Raw genomic sequence first — 24,218 nt, forward strand, 5'->3', positions numbered from 1 at the left:
TTTTATTTTTTTGATTTTTGTTTGTTTTTATTGGAGTATAGTTGCGTTACACTGCTGTGTCAGTTTGATATATATATTTTAGACACAATTGCCTGCCTATGATTGAATCTGAGGATTTAGCTTTCTTACACCATCCCATTCCATCTCATTTTCCCCCCTTCATCCTTTAAATATCATAATTTTTGGCTAAATTAACATTGAGTGCTTAACTTATTTTTACTATGTATTGTTCGGGGTTTTTTTGTTTGTTTTTTTGCGGTACGCGGGCCTCTCACTGTTGTGGCCTCTCCTGTTGTGGAGCACAGGCTCCAGACGTGCAGGCTCAGCGGCCATGGCTCATGGGCCCAGACGCTCCCCGGCATGTGGGATCTTCCCGGACCGGGGCACGAACCCGTGTCCCCTGGATCGGCAGGCGGACTCTCAACCACTGCGCCACCATGGAAGCCCGTATTGTTCGTTTTTATTGCAACTTTTTATGTTCTTTGAGCTGATAATCATCCCCTTATAATATTTTCTTACTTCCTTGTATACCTTTCTCTTACTTTAACAAATTCTCCCACAGAATTGTAAAACTCCTTTGCACACTGTTTTTCATATACTTATTCATTATACGTAACTGTTTCATTCTACTTTTTTCTCTTTTAAAAAAACTTACCTGGCATAACTTTTCTGAACTCCTTTAGCCTACTGCTGCAAACCGAACTGGTTGCACCTCAGGCCTGCTCTGTCTCTCCTCTGTTAGGTACTCTGTTTCCTTGACCCCATGCCTTCTTCTTTATACCTTTGCTTTGGTGGAGTGCATCCTCAAGTAGCTTCCTGAGAAAGGGTGCATGGGAAGTATACCTTTTGGATCTTATGTATTGTTCAGAGTTCTGTTTCTGAGGCTTTAACATACTCTAATCTGTTTACTCAAAGTGCAATTTATTATTTGTTATCTAGTGCCCATAAATCAGTGTAGGTCTATACCTCCAACGTCATGCCTTTCAAGAGAAATAAACAATCAGGAGTTCTGCTCAAAGATATGCTCAAACTGAGCTCAAATTTTTTCATCCATCAAAACTGGTCATAGGCTTCAGGTACTCCCTAGCACACTGCAGAGTACTCCTGGAGGTATGTATGTCTTGGTATGAGAAAAACAAGCCCACATTAACAACTGCACATTAAGACAAGTTGGGGAAAGCCGCAGTACAAAAGAGAAGGTGCGTTGGGAATGCGAGCCATTTTCTTGTGAATCTTATTTGCCTGCAGGACCTGCTTTAGCCCTGAAAACCCCACCTATATGTCTCAGTGGGTCAAATAGCCCAGTATACAATGGATAGCATGGTGACTGGGTGTCGCATGTTCAGGCATTCGGTAACAAACCAAGGGTTTCTCAAAAGGAGGATAGTGATTTGTCAAAGGAAGCATGAGTTTGATTTATGCTATCAGAGCTCTCTACAGGCTCCATCTATCCCTCCAATCTGGCACAGACACCTTGGATACCATTGGAGGCCCTGGGCCACAGAAGTCAATCAAGAGAGCTTTCTGTAGCCTGGAGTGCCTGGAGCGGGTTCTCCTGCTCTGCCTGCCACTGAAAGCTGGCAGGTAAATGGGTTACTCAGTAAGGAGTCAGAGGAGCAATCCCAAATGTGGGGAAATGTTTCCTCCAAAGTATAAAGGATCCATCAAGCATTGTGCCTCTTTTTTAGTTGTAAGGAATGAAAGGTACAGCAATCTGTCTTTCACTTTGAAGGGGATATCCAGAAATCCCCTGTGCCACTCCCACCCTCTGGCACACCTGTACTTTACCAAGGAATCTAGGGCAGTTTGTACTCCCTGATTTCTGATCAGCATGATCTCCTCAATGTACAGACAGTATGATGTTCTGTGGGAGGGCGACGGGTCAAGGTCCCTGCACACTAGAGCATGACGTCCAGAGAGAGTTGAGGTGGACCTGGGTAAGACAGTAGTCTACACCGTCTCTGCCAGATAAAAGCAAACTCTCTCTGGTGCTCTCTGTCAAGGATGGAGAAGATAGCATTTGTCAGATCAGTCACCATAGAATAGGCTCTGGAGGTAAGTTTAATTGCTCCAATAAAGAGACTGTATCTGAAACAGCAACTGAAGGTAGTTACCACCGATTCATTTAACAATACAGTCATTCTCCAAGACTTGTGTGTCTTCTTCAAGAGCCAAATAGGCAAGTTAAACATTAATGTGGTAGGAATCCCCACTCCTGTAATCTCTGTGACTTCCCTAGGGATGCAGTAGTGGTTTACTATTTGGGGAGGAAGGAGGTAGTTTCAGTCATCCACCATAATAGCCTATCTCCATGGGTAAAGGAAGTCAGGGTAGAAATTACAACCAGTGTACGACCAGACCAAGCATGTATATTGCATCTGTAGATTTAGAATATCAACCACAGGAGAGTTCATGGACTCACTGGACCCTTTTTTTAAAAACATTTATTTATTTAATTTATTTATTTTTGGCTGCGTTGGGACTTTATTACTGAGTGTAGGCTTTCACTAGTTGCAGCAAGTGGGGGCTACTCTTCGTTGCGGTGCGCAGGCTTCTCACTGCAGTGGCTTCTCTTGTTGCGGAGCACGGGCTCTAGAGGCGCGGGCTTCAGTAGTTGTGGCACACAGGCTCAGTAGTTGTGGCTCGTGGCTCTGGAGCGCAGGCTCAGTAGTTGTGGCTCACGGGCTTAGTTACTCCGCGGCATGTGAGATCTTCCTGGACCAGGGCTTGAATCCGTGTCCCCTGCATTGGCAGGCGGATTCTTAACCACTGCGACACCGGGGAAGCCCCACTGGACCCATTGTGACATCAACTTAGGTCAAAACTCCGTTTTCCCCTGACCCCATGAGCTCACATTCCGAGCACAGTCATACTTAGTGTCCCCAGGGATTAGGATTAGCACAGAGCCAGTGTCCAATAATACTGTAAATGGCTGCCCTTTCCCCACTGCACAGCTACTCTTGTAAATGTTTGCATGTTCTCTTGGGAAAGGGTAGGAGAAGATTTTTAGTAGGCATTACTTGAGGTGCTGCCACAGGTCTTTTTCAAGAATAAGTAGCCTTGCCTTCATTCAAGGAGCTTTAGGTCTGGGGAGTGGGTAAGGAGTCTTGTCTTACATCATGATGACTCATTGGACTCCACTTCATCAAACCTCAGGTTTTTTCTGGTATGTAGATCAAGTTGAACCTTAAAGGTTTTCCACATTTTTAGTCCTAGGGGTCCTATGATCTCTTAGTCACTGTCAAAAGTTATCATTGATGGATGAAATCATTTTTATTGTGCTCACAAATTCTGTGGGTCATAAATACAGACAGGGCACTATGGGGACAGTTTATCTCTGCCCTATGATGTCTGAGGTCATTGTAGAATTCTCAGAGGCTGGAGGCTAGAATCATCTGAAGGCTCATTTACTCTATCAGAGAGTTGATGTTGGCTGTTGACTGGGGGGCCTTGGTTCCTCTCCACACAGGCCTTTCCATGTGATCTCTCTGCATGGGCTACTTTGGGCTTCCTTACAGCATAGTGTCAGAATTCCAAGGGCACACATTCCCAAGAGAGAGATTCAAGCAGAAGCTATGCGCTCTTTTCTGATTCAGCCTTAGAAGTCACATAGCATCGCATACTCTGTAATCACAGTCTCATCCATGTTCTAGGGAAGGGAAACCCACACCTCTGAATAGAGGAGTGTCAGTGTCACGTTGTAAGAGCATGTAAAATAGGATGGATATTGGTGCAGCCATCTTTGGAAAATACATTCTGCCACAAATAGGAAGCATCAATTTTTCATCACCCCCATCTATCAATCCTGGTTTTAGGGACTTATGGACAGGGCTTGTTGGTTTCATTCATGCAGAAATGATGTTGTAATATTTCATTAAATATATATATATGTATATATACACACATATATACACATTATGAGCCTATCTGAAGGCATGCATGAGCATTTAAGATGTTCTGTTTCATTTCTGTGTTCTGTGTGGTTGTAAGAGGATTGGCCATCTCCTCAAGGATTTTAAATTATCATCATAAGCCATTGAACAAATTTTTACATGTACTGCCATGCTTAATAACTATTGAGCTTCTTCCAGATTAAAACTTCTAGTTTTGGTCTGACTTCTGTTTAGATTCGACCTCTATTTTTGGCAAAGACACCGTATTTTTATTTTCCAACTCTAGAGCTGAATGAACTATTTTCTCTTGAAAGTGGAATGTTGTTGCAAACTTTTCTCAGTTTTAATAATATCACCAACTTTAGCAGTCTACTTGAATCCAGAAGTTAAATGAATAATGTTACATTACAAAAGTGCAGATGTAATACCAACACATAGTAATACATTCTAACTAAAGGAGCGCTGGGGGTGGGTGGGAATACTCTGCTGGAGGTATTGAGCAGCTTTTCACAGGGGCATGCAAGGACAGAGGAACAATTCTTCATGAGTAGTAGTTCAGATAATTTGGGCATTTTCCAATGCCATCTCCCATGCCCCTCTCCTTCAAGCACATTAGATGATTCAGTCTTTCTGGAACATCCATCACGTTCCATTTCTTCTTCTTGGACTGTCACCTTCCCAACCCATTCTCTGAGAAGCAAACTCGTGTTCAGCCGTAAAGACACAATCTTTGTTGACACATGACACAATCATGTCACCTCTTTTGTGAAGCCTTCTCTTATTCCACCCCTATCCTCCTGAAGCCAAAATGTTCGCTTCCTCTTTTGCAATCACAAAGCACTTTGTGCATATGCTACTATTACTGCACTACATGCTCCTGGGAGGGAAGGAGGAAGAGGGGTCGGGAGTAACATCTAATCTTTGTATCCTGTACTCAGCAATCGAGAATGCTTTATTGGGGCTTCCCTGGTGGCACAGTGGTTAAGAATTCACCTGCCAATGCAGAGGACATGGGTTTGAGCCCTGGTTCGGGAAGATCCCACATGCCACAGAGCAGCTAAGCCCGTGAGCCACGACTACTGAGCCTGCGTGCTAGAGCCCATGAGCCACAACTACTGAGCCTGTGTGCCTAGAGCCCGTGCTCTGCAACAAGAGAAGACACCGCAATGAGGAGCCCGCGAACCGCAACAAAGAGTAGCCCCTGCTTGCCGCAACTAGAGAAAGCCCGCGCACAGCAACGGAGAGCCAACACACAGCCAAAAATAAAATAAATAACTAAATGCAGGTTCCTAGTCCTACTGAGTCAGTCTCAGGAGGGTGGGTCTTTTTGACACAGTCAGTGGTCTGTGGACCATACTTTGATGAACACTGTTTTAGGCTGGGCACCTCTCTGTACCTGCCCAGCCTGCTCTCTCTGAAGAGCTAATTTAGCATCTCCTTAGTTATTAATTTAGCATCTCCTAACTATTCTTTTTTTTTTTGCTGTACGTGGGCCTCTCACTGCTGTGGCCTCTCCCATTGTGGGGCACAGGCTCTGGACACACAGGCCCAGCGGCCACGGCTCACGGGCCCAGCCGCTCCGCGGCATGCGGGACCCTCCCGGACCGGGGCACGAACCCGTGTCCCCTGAATCGGCAGGCGGACTCTCAACCACTGCACCACCAGGGAAGCCCCTAACTATTCTTAGTTAGCCTTACTTTTCACATTTTCTAAGCCATGTATTGACCTTCAAATTCTTCCATTAAGAGTATTTCCATTTAGCTTTCAGATATGGGTGTACATTCTGGAACCACCTGCCCTAGAATTTTTTAGCCGACATATAATTTCATGTTTGTTCAATTAACCTACATTCATAAGGAATGTGTGTGTGTGTGTGTGCATGCATGTTTGCACACAATTAATGAAGTCATGAGGCATGTGAAATAGTGTGTGGTTTATAAATGATTCAGTTATACTTTTGATTCCACAGTGCTTTTCTTTTTTTTCTTTCTTTTTGGCCGTGCGGCTTGCAGGATCTTAGTTCCCCAACCAGGGATTAAATCCGGGCCCCGGCAGTGAAAGTGCCAAATCCTAACCACTAGACCCCCAGGGAACTCCCCTTTTTTCTTTTTCTTCTTTTAGTGCTTTTCTGATTGTATGTGTATATTGTCAGAAATGTCATTAATATTATAAATCATAGCTGACACAGAGATGTCTTACAGGATTTCAGAAAATGGAGGATTATAGTATAAAATGTAATCAAACCTGTGTTCCAGTAGATAATGTTTTAAGAATTCATTTTCTAACCAATAATTTACTTTGGAAAGTATCGAATCCACTAAACCCATTCCAGTATTATATCTTTCAATACTATTCTCCCTAACCAAGTCAAGTCAAGAAAGAAAGTGGAATCAAAAAGTTTCTTCAGTTCTCTTTCTTAGGTAATGCCTATCATAGAATCCGGCCCCCAGTGTTTAAATAGACCACGTGTCTTGTGCAATGGTTTTTTTTAAATGACTCAGTAAAGGAAGAAAGTGAATTTTGCCTACTCTGTCCACATGATTGAAATGCAATCCTCAAGACACATCACAAAGAACCCACTCAAGAAGTGTTCTATTAAAATGTAAATTCATCGTGGTAGGCTGAAAAAGAATACTGTTACAAATCTTGATAAACCCTAAAATGAGATAATGGAAAATAAGTGATAATACATACGCAGTCAAATATTCCACATCAAGTGATGATAGTTTTTCCCTTAATAAACTCACTGGAAGTCTTTATGTTAATATACTCAGAATAGCCCACTGGATCCCCTCAACTTCCTTCATGAATGCAAAGGTCAAATTTTCTTTCTAAAAGGTAGGCACTAAACAAATATATTTTTTCACATGCTTCTTTTTCTCCTGACTTTTTAAAGAAAGTGATTTCATGCAAGTTTAGGCCGCAAATGACACAGCCTCTAGTGAAGGTTATTTGGGCGATGATGATATTAGAAGTTGGGAAATGCTGCCTTTGCAAATGAAAAACAAGAAAGGTCAGAACTGTATGAAAAAGTTTCTCCAACGGAATGCCCATTGTCCTCCATGACCAAACACATTGTGTCTATAAATTCACCTAAGTGAAATTACATCTGTGGCACCAAAAACCAGCCCTGAAGCCAAATTGAGACAGAAGGGAACAGGCAAGGACTTAACAATGCGTTTCTCTGGGAGTATATTGGAAAAACAAAGGGCTGCAACAGACGGCCTCAGCCCACCAGTCCTCAGGAAAACAACACCAATTCCATTCCCAAAGAAACGTTATACTATTTCTCCAAGAGAAGGGTGCAGAAGTCGGGACACCTCCCTTACCTCCAAACCAGGGGGCTCCAAAGAGAGAAAACTGGGACGCCCTAAAGGGAGGTAGTGTGGTGCAGTGGTTAAGAATCCTCTGCAGTTGGAATCCCAGCTATTCCATTTGCCATTGTAACCTAAGGAAAGTTTCTTAAACCCCTCTGTCCCTCAGTTTCCCCATCTGTAAAAAGGGGGTGATTATAATATTTGCTCATTTGAATTAAATGAGATTTGGATTAATGAGATGCTTGACATATAGTGAATAAATGTTAACCACATGACGATAGTAATGATGATGATGATGATATGACATACATTGTTATTTGTGCCCCTCCCCCAAAGGACAGAGATTCATGAAGGAGCATTTTGGTGCATGGAAAACCATCAGACTTGAACAACCTAGAAAGGAAGGTTTCTATGACTGATTTTCGAATTCTTTTTTCTAGAACACTGCTTTGAATTTTCATTTATAGCTTATTTTAAAATTCTAACAATCTACACTGATCCACTAAGTAAAATTGAGAAGGAATCTAGGGAGAATCTGAGTTAGGCTTCACAGAAATTTTAAAGACCGACTAAACGGCCAATCATGGTATAACAAAATAAACAGTAATGATTTTTAAGAGCCTAAAGTTCAGCCTTTTAACAAGTTTCCTTTCAAAACGATGTGAGCTTTAGAAGTTGCTGGAGTATTATAAGCTCATTTAATCTATGATACTCTTTGGAAAGAATGCAGTCCATGGAAAAAATACTTGAATTTTGATCACAGGTTATTTTCCCCAACGTGAAAGAGTACTTTGCTTCCAAAAATCCATCCATACCAGCTCAAAGTTTCCTAAAGGCAGGAAACATTTCTTTTATCCCACATAAAATCACAACATACAAATCACTAATACAAAACTTTACACACTCAGTGAAAGTTTTTGTTTGACTTTTTCAGAAACATGTAAGTGTGATTCTCCTGGTCAGATCATAGAGTGTCATTCAGTAGAGACGTTTCTTTTAAATCCATTTCTTCCTTCCACCCCCACCAAAACTGAATAGTAAAGAATTCAGGCTGAGTTAACTTGCAAAATTGTAAAATCTGCTTTAATTACATTTGGTTATTCGTTGTTATTCCCTAAAATGTCTAGTATACCTCTTGTGTTGAGTATGCCCATTGCAAAAAGAGCTCTGATGAATTTTTTGGGTTTCATACCTCACGGCTTCTGCCTCCAAATCTAGAAATTTCTCCTTTCTACAAAGAGCACAGTGATTTGGTGCCTACTCTCACTTTACAAACTAGTTGACCATGATATAGAAAAAGAATTTTTAACAGAAGGAAAGGAAATGTCCAGCACATTATAGGAAATAAACAATAGGAAAATCAGAGGCCCCTTTTGAACATTTTCCTAATGCAAAATACAGGTCCCCAAGTAAAGACCTGCTACACTTGTCCTTCTTGCTGGCTGGAATGGTGGCTTCATCAATCTTCCCAGCCATCTCTCCAGTGGGCAGGATCTCTTTCGGGAAAAACACTGCAACAGTGTTTGTAGTCCTGCCTTCTTCTGGGTCCTTTCTTGCTTGTATCTCCAAGAAGAGAATCATAGAGATGTAAAGATCGAAATTATTTTGGAGATTTAACAGATTAGAAAAAATGAAATCCAGAAAAAGAAAGTGATTCACTCAAGTCTAAACATGTAACAAATAATAGGACTGGAGCCTTATCTAATGGTCTCCATTGCTTCTAACCTAACTATTGCTTTGAAGAACTCAGAATTCATAATTTCACAGAACTTTTTAGCTTTATACTGTTGTTATTAGTAGAAGTGAAACTATATATGCAGAAGATAAATGTGCAGTGATTCAAGCATTGAGACGATATTTGCATAACATGTTGTGAATTCGTTACATATAACAAAAATAAATTTACTAAAATTTAAAATGTTCATATATATTTTTAAAATGTTTAACCACTGTGAAAATAGTTTCACCGTCTTGAATAAGATGTATCTAAGTGTGTTATTATTTTTATGTATGTATTTATTTATTGCGGTACGCGGGCCTCTCACCGTTGTGGCCTCTCCCGTTGCGGAGCACAGGCCCCGGTCGCGCAGGCTCAGAGGCCATGGCTCACGGACCTAGCTTCTCTGCGGCATGTGGAATCTTCCCCGACCGGGGCACGAGCACATGTCCGCTGCATCGGACTCTCAACCACTGCGCCACCAGGGAAACCCTTAACTGTGTTATTATTAATTAATTTTACCAACATTTTTGAAATTTCACTGTAATCAGGTATAGTCCTAAGTTTAAAGACAGAAGAGAAAAAAATAGCCCTTGTCCCAACGTGCCAACAAATTGGAGAGGCTGACATAAAACAGACAAGTATGATACTGTGTGATTCCATGTGGCAGATTTGGGAGCAAGTGCTTCTGTACGTCTGCATCCCAGGCTCAAGTGAGGACGAGGACAGGGCAGGGACCTCATGGAGAGCTTTATACATCGTACTAAAAAGTTTGTATTTTACTAGAAAATAGTGATAAGGCATTGACAAATTATATGCTCTAAAATAATGCAACTCAAATTATACTCTAGAGCTAATGGATTTTTTCCTGCTTGTTAATAATGAACACCTTTGTAAAAACATCTGAGAGTAAAATGGGATGAATCACCAGACTCTAGTTCTAGCTGTAGAGCTAACAGAAATCTCAGTTTCCTCATCTGTAGGTTGGGCATCAGTAGAGGATTGTTGTAGGAAGTACAGGAAGTCAGGCCTCTTAAGCACTTATTAAAGTGTCTTGCATAGTAAACACTCAACAACTGTAAACTGACATCATCTTCATCTTGATCATCATCATGATGAAAAAATGTAATGGAGAAAATGGATTAGAATGCTAAGGGTTAATTTTAACATCTAAGGTTAAGAGCAATTTTCTAATTCTGCTGAGTCTATATTGCTTAGAGTAATAAAGTCCCTTCTGAGAGAACTACTTTGTCAGAGGCATGGCTAGAAAAGGACATCAGTTAGCAAAATGCATTGATCCTATACTTGAGAGGAAATTTTCTGTTGATTTTGTTGTCCAAGAAAATGTAAGAAAAGAAAACTGGAGTTTCAGCAGTTGAGAGCAGTATCTGTGGAGAGCTATGTGCTTGATTTGTTAGTTAAAAGTGGAAGAAGAAAATATCAAGGTCTATCAGAGATTGGGGATAAAAATTAAGTTTTGTGTTCCCCCCCTTTGTTGATTGGCAGGCCCTCAAAGACAGAGTATATTACGCTTTAAATTCACTAATAAATTGTAACTAATTGTTTATAAAGTATCTTTATACTGTAATGACTGAAAGTTATTTTTGGCTTTACTCTTGTTATCGGAATACTTTCTGTAATTGCGCCAAATTCAAAACTTGAAATATAGTTTTGGAATTTCAGTTTGGTTAAATTAACAATTAAATAGGTCAGAATTAGATTTACCATCAGCATAGTGCCATCTGTCTATTAAAAAGGACTATATTTCAATATTCTATAGAATAATAGGTTTACTTTCTGTGTTCTGTTTTGTTAGTGCTCCTATATCCCTCCCTGTAAGAGAGAAAATCAGAAGAACTTGGAAAGTGTCATGAATTGGCAACAGTACTGGAAAGATGAGATTGGTTCCCAGCCATTTACTTGCTATTTTAATCAATTTCAAAGGTAAGCCAATATTTACATGTGCGTATTAAAGTTGTTTGTAGCCTCTGTAGTTTATTATATTAGTAGATCATAGAGTGGGCTCATTTGGCAAAATATACAACGTGGAGATAGTCTCAACTCTTTCTAGCATGTAGCTAGGGAAGCCCCTTCTTATTCTACAGGTTGGGTGGCATGTAAAGAATCTGCCAGCCAAGAAAAAGAGAGAACCTGTATCATAGAGTTTACCCTCTGCATACACTAAGAAAGTGCCTTTAGGTAAGAGCATTGTATACGAGGAATGTTCCCTGAGAATTATAGATTAATGCACACAAACTGAACAATGTGCAGATGTATCAGCATTTTGGGCTACATCAAATCTTATCTTTCTTTTTCTTTTCTGTTCTGACCAAGTATCCATAAAATGAGTTCACACCATTATAACTTTACTTGTCTTAGAGAGAACTCAAGTTATGCCATATAGCAATGAATACTTCAGTTCCCAACCAGATTAACCATAGTAATTTGTTCATCAAACATTTATTGCGTATTGAGTATTCTCAACTCCTTGCTGTACATCTCCACTTGGGAGTTCCAAAGTTAGGTCAGACTTTCTCTTCCTCCCATAGTTCCCTCTCTTAGTGAATGGCACTATCGTCCCCTCGTTTGCAGAGTCCAGAAACTTTGAGTAATTCTTAACTCATTTTCTCCTTTACACTCTATAACCTGTATTCACCATCCTGTTGATTTTACCCCTATATTAACTCTTCTCTGCCTTCCCTCTGCCACTGTTTTAGTTCAGATTCATATTATTTCTCAGCCCTATTAACACAATAGTCTTCTAACCAGTCCTTCTACCTCTGCCCTGCACCCCCCTCCAAGACATTCTCCACCTTGCTGCCAAGGTGATCTTTCTAAAACATGAGTCTGATCAGGTTACTCCTCATAGTTTTAGAGTAAAGTCCAAACATCTTGGCATGGCCTATGTATGTATCTGTTGTTGTGTAACAAGCCACCCCAAATCTAGTGGCCTACTGCGACGGTGATTTACTATTTCTTAGATCCTGTGGGTTGGCTGGGAAGTTCATCTGCTGGTTCTTCACATGATGGCTGGACTAGCTGCGTGGTCCACGAGGGCATGGACCCTCCCTCACATGCCCAGCACTTGGTGCTGGCTCAGCTGAGGCATCTCCGTTCTCCACCTGGCCTCTCATCTGCCAGCAGGCTAGATTGCCTTCCTTCCAATATGGCAACCTCAGGAGAGCGTTTAAAGAGAGCCAGGCCTTGGCTCTGGAACTCACGTCACATCCCTTTTGACATGTTCTATTGGTCGAAGCAAGTCATGAAGCCAGCCAGATTCATGGGGTATTGAAATAGACTCTGCTTCTTTTTTTTTTTTTTTTTGCGGTACGCGGGCCTCTCACTGCTGTGGCCTCTCCCGTTGTGGAGCACAGACTCCGGACGCACAGGCTCAGCGGCCATGGCTCACGGGCCCAGCCGCTCCGCGGTATGTGGGATCTTCCCGGACCGGGAACCCGTGTCCCCTGCATCGGCAGGCGGACTCTCAACCACTGTGCCACCAGGGAAGCCCAGACTCTGCTTCTTGATAGAAGAAGTGGCAACGGTTTTGTGGCCATATTTAATCTAGTTCACAGCATACAGGCCTCCTCAAGTTCTTGCCCCAGACTCCCTCCTCTCCAACTTCATCTCCATACTCGTATTATTTGCAGTAGCCATTCTGAACTATAGGAAGTTCTATGAATATCTTATGCTTTTATATCCATGCCTATTTATTTGTCTCTCCTGCTTCTTGACTGCCTTGCTGAAGACTCTCCTCTGATTATCACCTTCTCTGGACTGCTTTCCTTGATCTTCAAGTTTGGTTTATTTGTATATCAGTTAGGATACCATCTGCTTCAGGTCAGCAGAAAACTGACTCAAAATAGCATAAACAGTTAGGAAATTTATTATTTCACACATCCAAAAATGCACAGGTGGACCAATAGTAGGGTAGTTTGATACAATGACTTGACAGTGTCATCAAGAATGCCGCTCTTTTCTAGATATCAGTTTTACCTCCGGGTGGCTCCCCTCATGGATACAGTGTGGTTGCTGTGGTTCCAGATGTCACAGCCAGGCACAGCAGTGTCCAAAGGCAGAAAGAAACCTATCTCTCCTGGTATATTTTTCTTAAGATTAGGAAACCTTTTCCCAACTTCCCACAACCAGCCTCCCCTCAGGTGTCCTTGCCTACACCTAAACCAATCACAAGAAAGAGCAATTAGAATCGACCTCTGAGATGGGGATAAGGCAGTGTCTCCTAAATCATGTGGAGGAAGGTTGTACAGAAGGGGGCAGAATTTGTGGAACAACCAAAAGTGCCAGCTATAAGGTGTATCTCCCATGTTGTGTATAGAGCTCTTTCTCAGAGGTTTGCAACCCTCACTATCGTAACTATACCAGAAGAGCTTTTAAAGAAACGCATCGCAGACGAATTAAATTAGAATTCTTGGTGGTTGAACCTAGGCATTAGCATTCTTTTAAATTGATTAAAAAATTGATTCCAGGGATTCTAATATACGACCAGGATCGAGAGCCACTGCTCTATCCTCTCACCTGTCACCCTCTCCTGGAATTTTTTGTATGCCCATCTTCCCATCCAGACTGTCTACTGGTTAATGGCGTGGGCTATATCTTCTTTGGCTTTGAATCCCTAGCACTTCACACAGTGCCTGGTTCTCAGTTTAAAAATGTTTGGTGAATGAATGTATCAATGAATGCAATGTGTCAGAATAATAAGGCAGGTTCTTTGCTTCCAAGGAATTAGACTTTATTGGGGGAAACAGATGCTTATGCAAATATAAGTATGACTTCGTCAGCTAGAAATGAAAGGGAGGAAGACCTTGAAGATGGGGTGGCTGCGATAAAGAAACCAAGCTTGACGATGTAAGGTACATTAGGTAATAGGTTATATAATAAGGAGTGGTGAATCTGTAAGCTGGAAAGGTAGCTTGGGGTTAGATTTCTAAAGGGTCAAAAATGCCAAACTAAGGAGATGGTCTTTGTCATATGGGCAATGAAAATTTGTGAAAAGTTTTTTTTTTTTTTTTTTGAACCAAAGACTGACATGAATAGATCTCTGATTTAGAAAGTAATTGGTGTGAGAGTTGAATGTGTGCTGGAGAGGAGAGATGGGCTAAAGGCAGGAGCTCCAGCTCAGAGACGGGAGGAAATAAGGAGAGTACTGAGTGCAAAACATAACATTTTTGAGTGGCTACCGTGGGCCAACCATTGTGAATAACATTTTGGTTAGATCACCAAATTTCTTATAATAGTTCTAAATTCTGGCCCCACTTGACAAGTGAGAAAACTGAGTCTTAAAGACTCCATCTGAAGTCTTTAAGTGAAAAAAACCCAGAATCCAGCTAGTCTGATTCCCAAAGCTCCTTCTATTAACCATCTTCTTGTCCCGTTAAAGCAGTTTGAGGGCCTAGGCGAGAGTAGAGGTAATGGAAGTAGCTCACGGAGGGGTACATCAGAAAGACATTTGGAATTACAATCACCAGAACTTGATGACCACGTGATGAGGAAAAGGGAGGTACCACATTTGACTGAGCGTGAGGAGAGTCTAGCTCTGACGGTTGAATTTGGGGCTCTTGTAAGATATCCAAAAGAAAGAGGTAGAAGTACCTCTTTTAGTTCAGAAGCAAGAGGTCAGGGTCAGTGTTATGCGAGTCTGGGAATCACTGGCACACAAGCTGTAGCTGAAGCAAGGAGAAAGAATGCATACTGGAGTGAGGAGAGAAATGCTGACAGAATCGTGGGATCCTCTGTGTTGACGGTATGAGGGGAAAAGATGGAGAAAGAGTGGCCAGATGTGGAGAGGAAAGTGAAAAGACTTGGAAGGGGGAGTGTTTTAAGGGGAAAGGGGTAATCAAGACAGACTACTGGGAAGTCATCCGCTGTGGCAATTAGGAGCGTGTGCGTGATCTTTGTGAACACGGTTTAGGTACTGTCTTAAAGCACAGGGTTTGAAATCATTTTGTATTAGCCTGAGGTGAGACCATGAAGGCTTTACGAAGTGCAGACTCCTTTTTCAAGAAGTTTGCCATGACTGGAAAAAGAATATGGGGGAGGAGATGAGTAACTGAGAGGGAAACAGGAATGGATACAGAGAAATGAGACAGGTATGGACTAAAACTGCTGAGGAAGAAGGAAACATTGACCACAGTTAGTAAATAAGGCAAAAAGGGAGCCCTGAAGAAAACAAGATAAGAGGAAATAAAAAGGTTAAGCGGGGATATGTTTTTCTGTGAGGTGGGAGCACAGCAACAGGAAATAGGCACCAGCAGTCAAGACAGTTTGATACTGAACCCATCACCGTCTGAACCAGGTGAGCCTTTAAGCTTCCAAGCGCTGGACCAGAAGCTGGTTTCCGAGCATCCGTGACCTTAGCTTGCAGGTGGAAGCAGACAGGTGCCCCCTCCCATGGGCTGTCCTGCCCTGCCCAGCTGCTGATCACTTCTTAACTTCCCCTCACTCCCCACTCAGGCACCGAGTTTTCTAAAGGCTGGCAACCCCATGTGGCCTCCTGTTAGGGCGTGAGCTCTGACTACCTTCAGAGCCCAGCCAAGCAGGACCATTCCCTGGAATAGTGAGAACTCTCTGAAAAGAGCTCACCCTGCATGATGTATCAGTTGTATTAACTTTAGTAGCAGTACATTTAAGCCCCCCATTCCTCATTGAGAACGGATAGCCATTCCTTATCCATCATCTATCCATCATTCCTTATCCATCAGTCCCGTTTTCAGACTGTCGGGGTGTAGATAGAAGTGGGGGTGGTCTGTCACACTCAGAAGCACTCAAGACATAATTTTTAAGTGACTTTGGGAAAACAGAACTTTGGAGTTTTGGCTCTTTCACTGTGACATTTGCAAGAGGAAACAAGCATGCTGGTTGTAGGTGTGAAAAATGGCAGCTCCTTGGTGCCATCTACTCTGAGTACACTTTTTACTACTGCTAAATATGAAATAAAAATAGACTTACTGTAGAGACTCCCAGATGCTCTTGATCAGATGGACTTTATATTTAAATTAACCTTTAGATTTCACTCAAATTCGGGAAATTAGGGAGAAGAGGTACCAAGAAGTTTCCATTTTCAAGAAAAGGGTGTTATTTTAAAAATCGAAGACAAAGACGATGGAAGTCTTAGCTTTCCATTGTTGAAGCCTTATTTAGGTGAGGTATACTCAGGACTAGAATCTGCGGTGGCCAGAGCAGCCACCAGCAGCCATGCCTGCCATGGCAGGACAGTCCCCATGCAGTCGCTCCCTCCTTCTGCACCAAGGAGCACCAAGGAGGTGCTGCTGGCGTGACGTCACGTCCAGGGCTCAGTGGAAGCTGTCCCGGGCTGCCTCCGTTCATGATCTTCCTCTACAACCTTTGGGTTCGTCTCCTTCAACCTCGAGGCTCACAATCTCCATACAAAGTGTAGATTTTTATTTTACACTTTTTGCTAAGGTCACACTTTAGGTAAGGTCACACTTACCCTCCCTATACCATTCTTTTCTCTTCTTAGCCTTTTCTTGGCTTATCCTTTCTCAGCAAAACCTGTGTGATGCCCCCTTACCAAGTTTGTTTTGAAAGCCCCATTCCATTGCTAGAAAGTGTCTCTGTAGTCTCAGTCTGTCCATACAATTCTCCTCCCTCATCTTTGCCTTCACCAGCTTCCCCTTGAATAGGGTGTGCCCCTGGAAAATGGTTACTCATTCCTTGGGTATGTTACTCTGACCTACCTATGCCTCCATTCCCTTTGTAGAGGGAGAAATAATAAGGTTATTGTGAGGTTATCAATGAGATGACATGTGCCTACCTGTACTAATTCCTATAAAAGTTTTTGCTATTATTATTTTTATTACTGTTTTTTTTAAACATCTTTATTGGAGTATAATTGCTGTACATTGTTTGTTAGTTTCTGCTGTATAACAAAGTGAATCAGCTACACATATATCCCCATACCCCTCCCTCTTGCATCTCCCTCCCACCCTCCCTATCCCACCCATCTAGGTGGTCACAAAGCACCAATCTGATCTCCCTGTGCTATGCAGCTGCTTCCCACTAGCTATCTATTTTACATTTGGTAGTATATATATGTCCATGCCACTCTCTCACTTCGTCCCAGCTTACCCTTCCCCCTCCCCCATCCTCAAGTCCATTCTCTATGTCTGCATCGTTATTTCTGTCCTACCCCTAGGTTCATCAAACCATATTTTCTTTTTTTTCCTTAATTCCATATATATGTGTTAGCATACGGTATTTGTCTCTCTTTCTGACTTACTTCACTCTGTATGACAGACTCTAGGTCTATCCACCTCACTACAAATAACTCAATTTCGTTTCTTTTTATGGCTGAGTAATATTCCATTGTATATATGTGCCACATCTTCTTTATCCATTCATCTGTCAATGGACACTTAGGTTGCTTCCATGTCCTGGCTATTGTAAATAGAGCTGCAATGAACATTGTGGTACATGACTCTTTTTGAGTTATGGTTTTCTCAGGGTATATGCTCAGTAGTGGGATTGCTGGGTCATATGGTAGTTCTGTTTCTAGTTTTTTAAGGAACCTCCATACTGTTCTCCATAGTGGCTGTATCAATTTACATTCCCACCAACAGTGTAGGAGGGTTCCCTTTTCTCCGCATCCTCTCCAGCATTTATTGTTTGTAAATTTTTTTTTTTTTTTTTTTTTGCGGTACGCGGGCCTCTCACTGTTGTGGCCTCTCCCATTGCAGAGCACAGGCTCTGGACACGCAGGCTCAGCAGCCATGGCTCATGGGCCCAGCCGCTCTGCAGCACGTGGGATCTTCCCGGACTGGGACACGAACCCGTGTCACCTGCATCGGCAGGCGGAGTCTCAACCACTGTGCCACCAGGGAAGCACTGTTTGTAGATTTTTTGGTGATGGCCATTCTGACCGGTGTGAGGTGATACCTCATTGTAGTTTTGATTTGCATTGCTCTAAAGATTAGTGATGCTGAGCATCCTTTCATGTGTTTGTTGGCGATCTTTATATCTTCTTTGGAGAAATGTCTCTTTAGGTCTTCTACCCATTTTTGGATTGGGTTGTTTGTTTTCTTGATATTGAGCTGCTTGAGCGGCTTGTATATTTTGGAGATTAATCCTGTGTCAGTTGCTTCATTTGCAAATATTTCCTCCCATTCTGAGGGTTGTCTTTTCGCCTTATGTTTTCCTTTGCTGTGCAAAAGCTTTTAAGTTTCATTGGGTCCCATTTGTTTATTTTTATTTCCATTTCTCTAGGAGATGGGCCAAAAAGGATCTTGCTGTGATTTATGTCATAGAGTGTTCTGCCTATGTTTTCCTCTAAGAGTGTTATAGTGTCTGGCCTTACATTTAGGACTTTGATCCATTATGAGTTTATTTTTGTGTATGGTGTTAGGGAGTGTTCTAATTTCATTCTTTTCCACCTAGCTGTCCCGTTTTCCCAGCACCATGTATTGAAGAGGCTGTCTTTTCTCCATTGTATATTCTTGCCTCCTTTATCAAAGATCGGGTGACCATATGTGCATGGGTTTATCTCTGGGCTTTCTATCCTGTTCCATTAATCTGTATTTCTGTTTTTCTGCCAGTACCATACTGTCTGGATCCTGTAGCTTTGTAGTATAGTCTGAAGTCAGGGACCCTGATTCCTCCAGCTCCGTTTTTCTTTCTCAAGATTGCTTTGGCTATTCGGGATCTTTTGTGTTTCCATACAAATTGTGAATTTTTTTGTTCTAGTTCTGTGAAAAATGCCATTGGTAGTTTGATAGGGATTGCACTGAATCTGTAGATTGCTTTGGGTAGTAGAGTCATTTTCACAATGTTTATTATTCCATTCCAAGAACATGGTATATCTCTCCATCTGTTTGTATCACCTTTAATTTCTTTCATCAGTGTATTATAGTTTTCTGCATGCAGGTCTTTTGTCTCCTTAGGTAGGTTTATTCCTAGGTATTTTATTCTTTTTGTTTCAGTGGTAAATGGGAGTGTTTCCTTAATTTCTCTTTCAGATTTTTCATCATTAGTGTATATGCACGATTTCTGTGCATTAATTTTGTACCTGCTACTTTACCAAATTCATTGATTAGCTCTAGTAGTTTTCTGGTAGCATCTTTAGGATTCTCTATGTATAGTATCATGTCATCTGCAAACAGTGACAGTTTTACTTCTTCTTTTCCAGTTTGTATTTCTTTTTCTTCTCTGATTGCTGTGGCTAAAACTTCCAAAACTATGTTGAATAATAGGGGTGAATGTGGTGAACTTTGTCTTGATCCTGATCTTAGTGGAAATGGTTTCAGTTTTTCACCATTGAGAACGATGTTGGCTGTGGGTTTGTCATATTATGGCCTTTATTATGTTGAGGTAAATTCCCTCTATGCCTACTTTCTGGAGAGTTTTTATCATAAATGGGTGTTGAATTTTGTCAAAAGCTTTTTCTGCATCTATTGAGATGATCATATGGTTTTTATCCTTCAATTTGTTAATGTGGTGTTTCACATTGATTGATTTGCGTATATTGAAAACTCCTTGCATTCCTGGGATAAACCCCACTTGATCATGGTGTATGATCCTTTTAATGTGCTGTTGGATTCTGTTTGCTAGTATTTTGTTTAGGATTTTTGCATCTATGTTCATCAGTGATATTGGCCTATAGTTTTCTTTCTTTGTGACATCTTTTCTGGTTTTGGTATCAGGGCAATTGTAGCCTCATAGAATGAGTTTGGGAGTGTTCCTCCCTCTGCTATATTTTGGAAGAGTTTGAGAAGGATAGGTGTTAGCTCCTCTCTAACTGTTTGATAGAATTCTCCTGTGAAGCCATCTGGCCCTGGGCTTTTGTTTGTTGGAAGATTTTTAATCACAGTTTAAATTTCAGTGCTTGTGATTGGTCTGTTTATATTTTCTATTTCTTCCTGGTTCAGTCTCAGAAGGTTGTGCATTTCTAAGAATTTGTCCATTTCTTCCAGGTTGTCCATTTTATTGGCATATAGTTGCTAGTAGTAATCGCTCATGACCCTTTGTATTTCTGCTGTGTCAGTTGTTACTTCTCCTTTTTCATTTCTAGTTCTATTGATTTGAGTCTTCTCCCTTTTTTTCTTGATGAGTCTGGCTAATGGTTTATCAATTTTGTTTATCTTCTCAAAGAACCAGCTTTTAGTTTTATTGATGTTTGCTGTCGTTTCCTTCATTTCTTTTTCATTTATTTCTGATCTTTATGATTTCTTTCCTTCTGCTAACTTTGAGGTTTTTTTGTTCTTCTTTCTCTAATTGCTTTAGGTGTAAGGTTAGGTTGTTTATTTGAGATGTTTCTTGTTTCTTGAGGTAGGATTGTATTGCTATAAACTTCCCTCTTAGAACTGCTTTTGCTGCATCCCATAGGTTTTGGGTCGTCGCATTTTCATTGTCATTTGTTTCCAGGTATTTTTTGATTTCCTCTTTGATTTCTTCACTGACCTCTTGGTTATTTAGTAGCATATTGTTTAGCCTACATGTATTTGTATTTTTTACAGTTTTTTTTTCCTGTAATTGATATCTAGTCTCATAGCGTTGTGGTCGGAAAAGATACCTGATATGATTTCAATTTTCTTAAATTTACCAAAGCTTGATTTGTGACCCAAGATATGATCTATCCTGGAGAATGTTTCATGAGCACTTGAGAAGAAAGGGTATTCTGTTGTTTTTGGATGGAATGTCCTATAAATATCAATTAAATCCATCTTGTTTAATGTGTCATTTAAAGCTTGTGTTTCCTTATTTACTTTCATTTTGGTTGATCTATCCATTGATGAAAGTGGGGTGTTAAAGTCCCCTACTATGATTGTGTTACTGTCGATTTCCCCTTTTATGGCTGTTAGCACTTGCCTTATGTATTGAGATGCTCGTATGTTGGGTGCATAAGTATTTACAATTGTTATATCTTCTTCTTGGATTGATCCCTTGATCATTATGTAGTGTTCTTCTTTGTTTCTTGTAATAGTCTTTATTTTAAAGTCTGTTTTGTCTGATATGAGAATTGTTACTCCAGCTTTCTTTTGATTTCCATTTGCATGGAATATCATTTCCATCCCCTCACTTTCAGTCTGTATGTGTCCCTAGGTCTGAAGTGGGTCTCTTGTAGACAGCATATATACGGGTCTTGTTTTTGTGTCCATTCAGCCAGTCTATGTCTTTTGGTTGGAGCATTTAATCCATTTACATTTAAGGTAATTATCCATTTGTATGTTCCTGTTACCATTTTCTTAATTGTTTTTGGTTTGTTATTGTAGGTTTTTTCCTTCTCTTGTGTTTCCTGCCTAGAGAAGTTCCTTTAGCATTTGTTGTAAAGCTGGTTTGGTGGTGCTGAATTCTCTTAGCTTTTGCTTGTCTGTAAAGGTTTTAATTTCTCCGTCAGATCTGAAAGAGATCCTTGCTGGGTAGAGTAATCTAGGTTGTAGGTTTTTCCCTTTCATCACTTTAAATATGTCCTGCCATTCCCTTCTGGCTTGCAGAGTTTCTGCTGAAAGATCAGCTGTTAACCTTATGGGGATTACCTTGTATGTTATTTGTTGCTTTTCCCTTGCTGCTTTCAATATTTTTTCTTTGTATTTAATTTTTGATACTTTGAGTAATATGTGCCTTGACGCGTCTCTCCTTGGATTTATCCTGTATGGGACTGTCTTTGCTTCCTGGACTTTCCCATGTTAGGGAAGTTTTCCACTATAATCTCTTCAGATATTTTCTCAGTCCCTTTCTTTTTCTCTTCTTCTTCTGGGACCCCTATAATTCGAATGTTGGTGCATTTAATGTCCCAGAGGCCTCTGTGACTGTCCTCAATTCCTTTCATTCTTTATTCTGCTCTGTGGTAGTTATTTCCACAGTTTTATCTTCCAGGTCACTTATCCGTTCTTCTGCCTCAGTTATTCTGCTATTGATTCCTTCTAGAGAATTTTTAATTTCATCTGTTGTGTTGTTCATCATTGTATGTTTGCTCTTTAGTTCTTCTAGGTCCTTGTTAAACATTTCTTGTATTTTCTCCATTCTATTTCCAAGATTTTGGATCATCTTTACTATCATTACTCTGAATTCTTTTTCAGGTAGACTGCCTATTTCCTCTTCATTTGTTTGGCCTGGTGAGTTTTTACCTTGCTCCTTCATCTGCTATGTATTTTTCTGTCTTTTCATTTTGCTTAACTTACTGTGTTTGGGGTCTCCTTTTCTCAGGCTGCACGTTCGTAGTTCCCGTTGTCTTTGGTGTCTGCCCTCAGTGGGTATGGTTGGTTCAGTGGGTTGTGTAGGCTTCGTGGTGGAGGGGACTGGTGCCTGTGTTCTGGTGGATGAGGCTGGCTCTTGTCTTTCTGTTGGGCAGGACCATGTCCGGTGGTGTGTTTTGGGGTGTTTGTGAACTTATTATGATTTTTGGCAGCCTCTCTGCTAATGGGTGGGGTTGTGTTTCTGTCTTGCTAGTTTTTTGGCACTGGGTGTCCAGCACTGGTGCTTGCTGGTTGTTGAGTGGATCTGGGTCTTAGCATTGAGATGGAGCTCTCTGGGAGAGCTCTTACTGATTGATACTACGTGGGGCCGGGAGGTCTCTGGTGGACCAGTGTCCTGAACTCGGCTCTCCCACCTCGGAGACTCATGCCTGACATCAGGCCAGAGCAGCAAGACCCTGTCAGCCACACGGCCAGGTACGTGGGGAATTTCTTGCCTTTTGGGAAGTCTGAGGTCTTCTGCCAGCATTCAGTAGGTGTTCTGTAGGAGTTGTTGCACATGTAGATGTATTTCTGATGTATTTGTGGGGAGGAAGGTGATCTCCACATATTACTCCTCTGTCATCTTGAAGGTCTGTCTAGGAGTAATTTTAATAGTAAGACTTGTAAAGCATCTGTAGGTTGAACTCTTACCTGAAGATGAGCAAGAGGTCCTGATATCACAGCTTCTGATGTCAATGGAGATCCCTTCCATGTCTCCCTTAATCTATTCCAAATCACATAGCTGGCAAGATGCCTTTCCGATTCAATTTCCCCTTGATAAATGGATTATTTCACTGGAAAAAATGAGTTGTTGTGATCCTGCTTGCCTGATGCCAACAGAGTGTCTTGCTCAACCCGCCGCATCCCTGGTGGCTGAGGAGGGAGGGACAGGGACGCGCACCAGAGACGGGTGGGCTCCACGCAGAGTGGTGGGCTCTGGGCTCCGGGCTCCGCGGTGGAGTCAGGGACGGGGGCGACAGCAGCACCTCCTCCACTCAGACGTCTGCCTATTTTTATTACTGTTAATAAGATTTGCCTCAAAGGCCACTGTGTAACCTCTCACCTTTTCAGGTATAATCAGTCACTTCCTCATCTGAGCTCCTCCAGGGCTAGGGTTGCTTTTTTCACACTGTTATAGAGTTGGTTGAATATGTATCTTTCTCCTTTTATAGATTATGAATTCCTTAATGCAGCAACTATGTGGCAGTAGGCATCTGTGTTTACATCTACCACTTACTAACTATGTGACCTAGGGGAAATTGTGGAACTTCTTGCTCTTGGTTTCCTCATCTATACAATGAGGATAATGTTATCTGTCTTAAGGGTTTTGTTTGTTTGTTTGTTTTGTTTTGGAAAGGATCATATCTGCATAAGAATGAGTACTTAGTAAATGTATGTGCTTTTCTTTCCTTGCTCTGTAAATTTCTAACAACTGGGGTAGAAAAACTAATCAATGAATAGCCCTGTTATTCACTGATTGGAGGCTGAATAAATAATAGAGATTTGATTGATGAGTAAAGCAGCGGAACACACAAAAATAACAAAAAAGAATGGATTCTATTGTGAAATAAAATAAATACATTGTACTTCTGACACTGAACAGTTATATCCTAATTTTTAAGTTCCTTCAGAGTATGTGGGTCCTATAGTATATATTTTCAACTTAAATTTGCCCTTAGCATTTTAGAGAAAGATGAACATAATGGCCCCAGCTAAAGCTGAGTAGAATGCTCTTGAGAACACAGTTTGAAAGCCATTAAAATAGAAGGTTAAAAGCAATCAATCAGAAAAGGAACTCTCACTTACTTAGGGCTTAGTTTTCATATCTACAAAATTTGATAGATTGATAGATTAAATGATCTCTAAGAGTCCTCTAAGTTCTCAAGTTTTACGATTTTGTGATCCCCTGATTCTGAAGGCTTGTACAATTACAACAGCTTAAGACACTAGATCAAATCCTAATGTTGAGAGAGAAAGAAGATTAGCAAAGAACCAAATGGTTAACAGTCTGGAGCCATTTAGTGGAGGAGCAGACAGTCCTCCTACCTCAACAGTAACTGAGTTTCATAATGATGACACTGAGTCA

At 41.2% G+C, this 24,218-nt stretch overlaps 1 protein-coding gene across 1 annotated transcript in view; it reads left to right on the forward strand.

The window, feature by feature from the left end:
* Positions 1-24,218, forward strand: part of KCNMB4 (potassium calcium-activated channel subfamily M regulatory beta subunit 4) — a gene marked incomplete at both ends in the record, with an annotated part of 64,601 nt that overhangs the window by 16,626 nt on the left and 23,757 nt on the right. Inside the window, one exon of the mRNA XM_082850512.1 lies at positions 10,744-10,871. Within this exon, the coding sequence (XP_082706638.1) occupies positions 10,744-10,871 (128 nt within the window). The remainder of the gene's footprint in view (positions 1-10,743; positions 10,872-24,218) is intronic.

Source organism: Leucopleurus acutus, assembly GCF_964270905.1.
Source record: "Leucopleurus acutus genome assembly, chromosome: 11".
Taxonomy (NCBI): domain Eukaryota; kingdom Metazoa; phylum Chordata; class Mammalia; order Artiodactyla; family Delphinidae; genus Leucopleurus; species Leucopleurus acutus.